The sequence below is a fragment of the Amblyomma americanum genome, chromosome 2 (genome assembly GCF_052857255.1).
Source record: "Amblyomma americanum isolate KBUSLIRL-KWMA chromosome 2, ASM5285725v1, whole genome shotgun sequence".
Taxonomy (NCBI): Eukaryota; Metazoa; Arthropoda; class Arachnida; order Ixodida; family Ixodidae; genus Amblyomma; species Amblyomma americanum.
The window spans coordinates 19,635,829-19,644,770 of NC_135498.1; the positions used below are offsets into that span (position 1 = coordinate 19,635,829).

Below are 8,942 nucleotides of genomic sequence, written 5' to 3' on the forward strand. Positions count from 1 at the left end.
GAAAAGTTACAAGGGTAGCTTGAGAGATACTTGAGGCCCGGTGAAGGCAGAGCAGCAGAACATGTGCACATTCAAGGTAAACATACATATAGATAATGAAAGTATGTAGTATGGAAAACAGCAAAAGGAGGGGAAATACCTGCGCTCATGAAACAAACTAGAATGAAGACCGCAATTAACGGTGGCGACGTGGCTGAACCTAAAAAATAGTGGGTACTCATGACAAAGCTTATAAATTTATATATGAACAAGATAAGAGCCAGTAGATCATCATCATCCTCAGCCTGACTACACCCACTACAGGGCGGGTTCGAACTCGACCGTGGCGGCTGCGTTTTTATGGAGGAAAAACGCTAAGGCGCCCGTGTGCTGTGCGCTGTCAGTGCACGTTAAAGATCCCCAGGTGGTCGAAATTATTCCGGAGCCCTCCACTACGGCACCTCTTTCTTCCTTTCTTCTTTCACTCCCTCCTTTATCCCTTCCCTTACGGCGCGGTTCAGGTGTCCAACGATATATGAGACAGATACTGCGCCATTTCCTTTCCCCAAAAACCAATTATTATTATTTCACTACAGGGCAAAGGCCTCATCTCCCATGTCTCTCCAATTAGCCCGGTCCTTCATATGATGAACTCCGGATCAGTAGCCGAGCGCCTGATCCGGAGTTCATCATATGAAGGACCGGGCTAATTGGAGAGACATGGATCAGTAGCCGAGCGCCCGACCGCGGCGGCTGCGTTTTTATGGAGGAAAAACGCTAAGGCGCCCGTGTGCTATGCGATGTCAGTGCACGTTAAAGATACCCAGGTGGTCGAAATTATTCCGGAGCCCTCCACTACGGCACCTCTTCTTCCTTTCTTCTTTCACTCCCTCCTTTATCCCTTCCTTGACGGCGCGGTTCAGGTGTCCAACGATGTATGAGACAGATACTGCGCCATTTCCTTTCCCCAAAAAACCAATTATTAATAATTATTATTAGCCGAGCGCCTAACCACTCAGCCACCGCGGCGGGTCCCTTCATCAGGATAATGCAGCGGTCGGTGGCCACAACATGTCACATCTTTGCTGAGAAAAATGCCGCCATGAAGTGTGCGAACATCAAACCATTATTAAGTACTATTTAGAGCACCCTGAAAAACAAAAGTGATACAATTAATGATTGTCATTTTAAGAAAACTAAATGATAACACAAAGGAACGCATCACAAAAGTACGAACAAAGAAAATTGGCGACCCGCCGCGGTGGCTCAGTGGTTAGGGCGCTCGACTACTGATCCGGAGTTCCCGGGTTCGAACCCGACCGCGGCGGCTGCGTTTTTATGGAGGAAAAACGCTAAGGCGTCCGTGTGCTGTGCGATGTCAGTGCACGTTAAAGATCCCCAGGTGGTCGAAATTATTCCGGAGCCCTCCACTACGGCACCTCCTCCTTCCTTTCTTCTTTCACTCCCTCCCTTATCCCTTCCCTTACGGCGCGGTTCAGGTGTCCAACGATATATGAGACAGATACTGCGCCATTTTCCTTTCCACAAAAACCAATTATTATTATTATTAAGAAAATTGGCAATTGGTTTCTGAGGAAAGGAAATGGCGCTGTAATTGTCTCACATCTCGGTGGACACCTGAACCGTGCCGTAAGGGAAGGGAGGAAAGCAGGAGTAAAAGGAGAAAGATAGCAAGAGGTTCTCCTCCGTCGAAACGTGGCCACCGCGGCCGGATTCGAACCCGAGAATTTTAAAATATTTGGACATTTCCTACAGTTCAGTAAAAACAAAGTTTATTGGCAGCGGGCATAAAATATTTCGACTGTTCCGAGACATGGATCAACATTGCTGGGACCGTCTGACCTTTCAGACTAGAATGCGTATTGTTGGTCATCGGGTACACGAATCTCCAGCAAGAATGCCTTCAGATTTCCTTTTTTTTTTACCTGAAGAGATTGAGCAGGCAAGAAATGCAGAGTGTGCTGGAAGTGCGCAAATGATTCCGCGAAAAAACAAATAAACAAAAAACACACGTCGCTGTCGCACCGTCTCGCTGGCGACCGAAGTGCAGCGAAGATTGATGTGCGTGGAATAATGCCGGCGAACGTTCGCGGAAGATAATGTTTTCTTTTTAGGGGTGCAGCGCGGCAGATTATTTCTAGATGCACTACGCACTCTAAGGACAGGGACAGCGTATATAAGAAGCGCGATCCAATGGGCCGCCAGTCCTCGAAAGGATGGAGATCAGACCATTTCTGATTGGTAAGGCTGTTTCGAAATTGATTTTTGGAAAGTTAATTTTAGTGGTGCTATGCAAGCAAGGATATTGAGAGCCCGGCAAGTGCAATGGTGTCAATCCTGCAAGTCCTTGAGCCCCTGTACGATGCTATGAAAAAGTTTTGCCTTTCAAGGAAGTATGTCTCCACATGCCTACGAAATCTGGGTTCACGCCAACATGCACATTGTATTCGTGCCATGGTGTTCGTAAAGCACCAGGCTTTTCGCGCCAAGTCTGAAGTCGTGGGTTCGGTACATGATTGCAGCGCCCTCATTTCTATGTCGGAAAAACGCAGTGATGCTCGTGCCCTTTAAACCTCTGTGCATGTTGCAGAGCGATAGATGATCGAAATTAACCCAGAGCTCGACAAACGAACTCTTCATTTTCCGGGCATGGCTTTAGTTGCAGCTTCGGTGAAAAGTTCTCCTTGCAGGCCTGATCGGTACTGTAGTTAACCACCGGCGTCGTTGAGCCGCACTAGATGGAGCGAGACATGATGTCCTAGCTGGGACCTTTTCATGAGAACTGTGTATTGAAAGCCATTAATAGAGCCTTAATGTAAGGTGGCTCAGTGGTTAAGGCGCTCGGCTAATAATAATAATAATTGGTTTTCGGGGGAAAGGAAATGGCGCAGTATTTGTCTCATATATCGTTGGACACCTGAACTGCACCGTAAGGGAAGGGTAAAGTAGGGAGTGAAAGAAGAAAGGAAGAGAGAGGTGCCGTAGTGGAGGGCTCCGGAATAATTTCGACCACCTGGGGATCTTTAACGTGCACTGACATCGCACAGCACACGGGCGCTCGGCTACTGATCCGGAGTTCCCGGGTTCGAACCCGACCGCGGCGGCTGCGTTTTTATGGAGGCAAAACGCTAAGGCGCCCGTGTGCTGCGCGATGTCAGTGCACGTTAAAGATCCCCAGGTGGTCGAAATTATTTCGGAGCCCTCCACTACGGCACCTCTTTCTTCTTTCACTGCCTCTTTTATGCCCCGCCGCGGTGGCTCAGTGGTTAGGGCGCTCGACTACTGATCCGGAGTTCCCGGGCTCGAACCCGACCGCGGCGGCTGCGTTTTTATGGAGGAAAAACGCTAAGGCGCCCGTGTGCTGTGCGATGTTAGTGCACGTTAAAGATCCCCAGGTGGTCGAAATTATTCCGGAGCCCTCCACTACGGCCCCTCTTCTTCCTTTCTTCTTTCACTCCCTCCTTTATCCCTTCCCTTACGGCGCGGTTCAGGTGTCCAACGATATATGAGACAGATACTGCGCCATTTCCTTTACCCTAAAAACCAATTATTATTATATTATATGCCTCCTTTATCCCTTCCCTTTTCTTACGGCGCGGTTCAGGTGTCCGCCGATATATGAGACAGATACTGCGCCATTTCCTTTCCCCAAAAACCCATTATTAGCCTTAATGTACCATAACCGGTTATACGGTAATACTGCAGTGCTATGTTCCCAGGGGGCAATCACTGTAGCGTTCTAGCGCACTTTACAGTGTACTAGAGTGGAAAAAAGGTAGTGTTGACTACATGACGTGTCCCTTCACTGACGTTTGTATATGGAGACATGCGATCAGCGCTGGCGTTTTGTGCCAGTGCCGCTACACATATGTGCTGCCGATGTCACCAACTTCACAAGTACCTGTTTTCTTTTAATTTAATTTTGTTTCGTTTGCGCACATCGCTACCCCAGCGTGCTTCCTGGCAGCGGTGGCAGCAAGGAGCCCCTTCTATGGTGATCCACGCTGGAGGTGCATCTCACGGGCGCCAGGAGACAACCCGGGAGAAGTTCACGTGAGTAAAGCAAAGGAATGAGTTTAGCAACTACGGAAGCACAGAAGCCGTAGTCAAGGGCTTGTGTAGAACTGGCTGTACCCTGGCCAATCCCGCACCGTGGGTACGTGCCATTCAACCAGAGGCCATCATCATCACTATACAAGCACTGCGTGGACGGCACTACTGATCCGGAGTTCCCGGGTTCGAACCCGACCGCGGCGGCTGCGTTTTTATGGAGGAAAAACGCTAAGGCGCCCGTGTGCTGTGCGATGTCAGTGCACGTTAAAGATCCCCAGGTGGTCGAAATTATTCCGGAGCCCTCCACTACGGCACCTCTTCTTCCTTTCTTCTTTCACTCCCTCCTTTATCCCTTCCCTTACGGCGCGGTTGAGGTGTCCAACGATATATGAGACAGATACTGCGCCATTTCCTTTCCCCCAAAACCAATTATTATTATTATTATCTTCTCATTAACCAATACTGTCACTTAGTGGCGACAGCAAGCAGTCGAGAAAGACAGGCGGGCTTGCGTAGGACTCGAAAATGTTTATTCAGGCAACTGGCGCACTAGAACAAAAGAAATTCAGCTGCGGCGAAAGCACTCGGCTGTCTGGCATCGTAACAGCCACAGTTTAGTTAAGCATGACTCAGAAAAATCTAGAACAAGGGTGCAAGTCTTCGCGAAAAGTTATGGACGGGGCTTGTGCATATGAGCTGTGATGCAATGCTAATAACGCGTAACCAAGAGTTTCAGCTTCATCATCATCAGCCTTACTAAACCCACTGCAGGGCAAAGGCCTCTCCCATGTCTCTCCAATTAACCCTAACTAAACAGTACTTTACGCCACGAAGCGTATAGGCCGCGCTTACGTTATGAAACTCAGCGACGTCAAGAGTGAACGTTTTATATTTGTGCTCCTTTCAGCCCTTCCTTTATGGTACAGTCTAGACTTTTAACAACTCTAAGTTTGATACCGCTTTTGTGATAACTACTTGTAGCCCATGCACATGTGCACACACCTTCATACCTTCCAAAAATCCATTCAGATCACCTCCATGTCTCTTCCTCTATCCCTTCTTGCACCATTTCCTTCATTCCGTCAGCTGTGCAACGTTAGTACACGTTAAAGATTCCCAGGTGATCGAAGTCCGATGGGCGCCTCAACCGCGCTGTGAGGGCAGAAAGGAAGGTGTGAGTGAAAGAGGTTAGAGGGAGTTGCTCTAGTGGAGGGCTCTGTCATAACTTTTTAAAAATTATTACAGAGCCCTCGACTACAGCACCTCGCTCTTCCCTTTTTCACCCTTACCTTCCTTCTGTCCCTCACGGCGCGGTTGAGGCGTCCATCGAGAAGTGGGGAAGTTACTGCGCCTTTCCTTTCCTGAAAATCAATTTCTATTTTCAAAGCGCGTGGCTGCGTCTTTTGACCCCACGTCTTACCCGATAACAACGGAGGATGCATAGGGCGTGAGCTGCGTGACCTCGGTGGTCACCTGGTCGCAGGGAAGGGATACGCGTGATCGTACAGCGGAAGATATCCCATAAACAGCTTTCGCTGTCAAAACAGAACAGGCGGTGCAGTAGAAACCATCTGCAAATCACTTCTGTATTAAGGTGGCTATAGCCTTTACACTGCCTTGTGTGGCCTTGATCTCCAGCGTGCATGCATATTTCAGCGAGTAGGTGGTTTGGTACACGACACGATTGCATATGGAAGTATAATTCTATTAGTTGTTTTGTCGTCATTTATTTTCTTGTTTCTTACGTCCCTAGATCGTGGAAAAGCCGGATCTGTGCATCTACTTCTGCAGCACTGATAATTCGACCTGGAACTTCGGACTGTATCTCGACAAGACGCCGTGCAAAGTAAGCAGCCTTGAATGGCTAGCGGCGCCTGGCGACTTAATACAATGACTATTCTGAAGTAGTAAATACTGCTTGAAAATGCTACAAGAGCCACCACTATCTGGTGCTCATTGCCTCGGTGCACCCTATCCGGCCTGAAGGACAAGCACTCCAAGTCTGTCCGTCAGAAAAAGTAGTCATAACTTTCCCACCATTTTACAATGCTTCCGAACTCTTGAAAAGAACCCATGCTGGTAGCTTATGGATGCAAGAAACTGCATCATGTAAGTCGGTTCAAACACATATATACGCAAGGCAGAAGACTACAGCTATCAGGAAAAATTCTGTCCCACCAGTTATGTCAAAGTTAAGTGTGGAGCAGATGTTTTTTTCGAATGCCTGACCCTAAATTAAGAGTTCGAAATTAGTATTTTTTCGTAAAGTGTATGAGTAACAAATCCTCACCGGAAAAGTCTCCCATAATAATTTGGCCCTGCATATATGTGATGCAGTGACATAAGATCATCACTGACATCTTCATTTTTTTCCCGACATATTCCCACACGTTCAGCATAAATAAGGCACTAAGAAGTGAAATAGGGGAATAATTACTAATTTGCATGCACCCAAGCGCAGCAATAAGGCTACAAAGAAAAACTATACAGCTTACCCAGAAACTAAGTAGTTTAAAAATTCGTCCTGATCTGGGGTTCGAACCTGGGACCATTGCCTCACTGGGGCAGTGGTCAACCAAATGAGCTAACGGTGACGGCTAGCATACGGCAAGGCGAGAGCGAATTGATCCATAACTCGACGCGGGAATGGTGTTGGTCCAATGTTTGGGGGAATCCCCCAAGGTTGAGTAGGTTTGTTAAAAAGAAGTAATTACTCATTGGTTTCCACCCAAGCTCAGCCATATGCCTACAAAAGAATGCTATACAGCTTCCACAGAAACTGCCTAGTTCAAAGAAAAATTGACCCTAGTCCGAGGCTCAAACCTCGGTTCACCGTCTCACTGGGGCAGTCGCTATACCAAATGAGTTAATTGGGATTGCTAGCACATGGTAGGGTGAGAGTGTAAGCCACTGAGCAGTTACTCCCTTATTACAAACCTACTCCACCTTGGGGGATTGGACCAATTAGCTCAGTTGGTAGTGCGGCTGCCCTAGTAAGGCGGTGGGTCCCAGTTTCGATCCCCGAGCTAGGATGAATTTTTCTTTAACTACGAAGTTTCTGTGGAAGCTGTATAATGTTCCTTTGTAGCCTGGGTTGATGCCAATGACTAATTACTCCTTATTACAATTCTACTCGACTTTGGGGACTTCCCTGAACATTGGACAAACTAAAAAAATGTATTTGACTGAATTATAGCCAATCATCCCTGTTTGCAATAACTAGTAGGAAATTTTTTGCTGGTATAAAGAAAATATTGAAATCATGGACCAGTATGTCTTAATGCAGAAACAACAGCATGACCGCGAAACGCACCTACTGACCCACAATAAAATTGAGTATTCACCATAATTGTGCCCGCTTCTAATGCATACACAAAATATGTAATTAAGCATATGCTAGAGCAGGAAGCCGCAGCAGTGTAGCAAAGGAGCTGGGATGGTCACAAATGTACGTATAATTATACAGTGCGTTTAGGAATAGAGGCTATTCCTCTAATTCGCACTTAATGCAGAAGCATGACCGTGAACCATCAGGCCAAGAAGTAACAAAATATTTGAAACTTTGAATTTATACGAGAATTATAAATGCTGATAAAAATCCATACTGAACTGCGAAAATTCCTTTCACGATGCACTGAACCTTTTAAATTTTCAAATTCAGTTTTAGCACTACGAACGTGCTAAAGCACTGTCTTAGTGCTTCAGCTAGCCAAACAATGAAGAACCCTCCAAGCAAGTCTATCGATGCCTTCGTTAACAAGAGCAGTGAAAAATCGGTTCCTTGCTTATCAACAATACACGCTCTCAGTGCCGAATAATTAAAATATTCAATATTTGTCTTAAGGCCTGCTAATAAATTGTATCTGTCCCAAGAAGGCTAACAGCTTTGAGGCGATGGCGGGTGATTCTCTTCTCAAAAGCAAGGACAAGGCTCGGTCACTGCCTTTTCTACATATGTCTGCGAGATTCTGCTATATCAACGTGGCTAGCCTGTGCGTGTCAAATACGTAGAGAGAGAAAATGTTTGGTTAGTCACTAAAGCCTGTTTGTAATATTTAGATACTCTCAACCTGACACTACACCTTGCTACAGAACAAGAAAGAAGCAAGAGCTTGGGATTTTTATCAATGATTTCTTGACAGCAATGCTGATTTTAATGACACTAACGCGTGTCCGCCTTTTTTCTTTCCTTCTTGGAATTCACTCTAACCTTGCAGACCGAAGGCAAAGATGGCACCTGCAAGGAAGGGGAGTGCATCGAGCCTGAGGCACCAGGACCCGAAGAAGCAGGCCCTGGGAAAAAGAAAAAAAAGGCTGACAAAGGCCACAAAGAAGGCGGTGAAGATGTAGGCACTGGAAGTACCGCACCACCACAGCCTCCACCTCCGCCCCCGAGTGATTTGGAAGATGCAGATGCAAACCGCAATGAAACAGAAAGCCCTCCACCTTCTCCAGGACCGGTCAGCACCAGTGACTAAGGCCGTCCAACTGGGGTCCCTGGAATCACGGCTGAGCAGTAATATCTAAACTAGCTCGCACGAGAAAACCCATCAACCTTATTTACCCGAACAGCTACCACAATCTACAATTAACAGCCCGCGCTGTTGTTGCTACCTCTGGGCAATAAATTCTATAAATCTGAACATAGTGCTGTATATGGCTGCAATGATATTGAACGAACGGTCCAACAACTAAGCTTCCTGTTTTAGAATACAAAATTTTAATCATCAGAAGGCTAGTCGAATGTCATCTCAGTGCTGGCTGCTCTGGTTTTGCCACAAGCGAGTGGTGTGTCAATTTATCAAAAGGCTGACAAGCTCGTTGACACATACACACAATGGCGTCTTATCCTCCGCATGGTGCCAAGTAACGCAAAAATTGTTTGCAGA

The 8,942-nt window shown here is 46.8% G+C and overlaps 1 protein-coding gene across 1 annotated transcript; it reads left to right on the top strand.

Moving 5' to 3' along the window:
* Positions 1 to 2,107: 2,107 nt before the first annotated feature.
* Positions 2,108 to 8,696, top strand: LOC144120735 (uncharacterized). The gene is made up of 4 exons (XM_077653397.1): positions 2,108 to 2,241; positions 3,953 to 4,053; positions 5,807 to 5,899; positions 8,271 to 8,696. Exons 1-4 carry the CDS (start codon positions 2,217 to 2,219, stop codon positions 8,529 to 8,531), a joined length of 480 nt encoding a protein of 159 aa, XP_077509523.1. The 5' UTR covers positions 2,108 to 2,216; the 3' UTR covers positions 8,532 to 8,696.
* Positions 8,697 to 8,942: the final 246 nt, after the last annotated feature.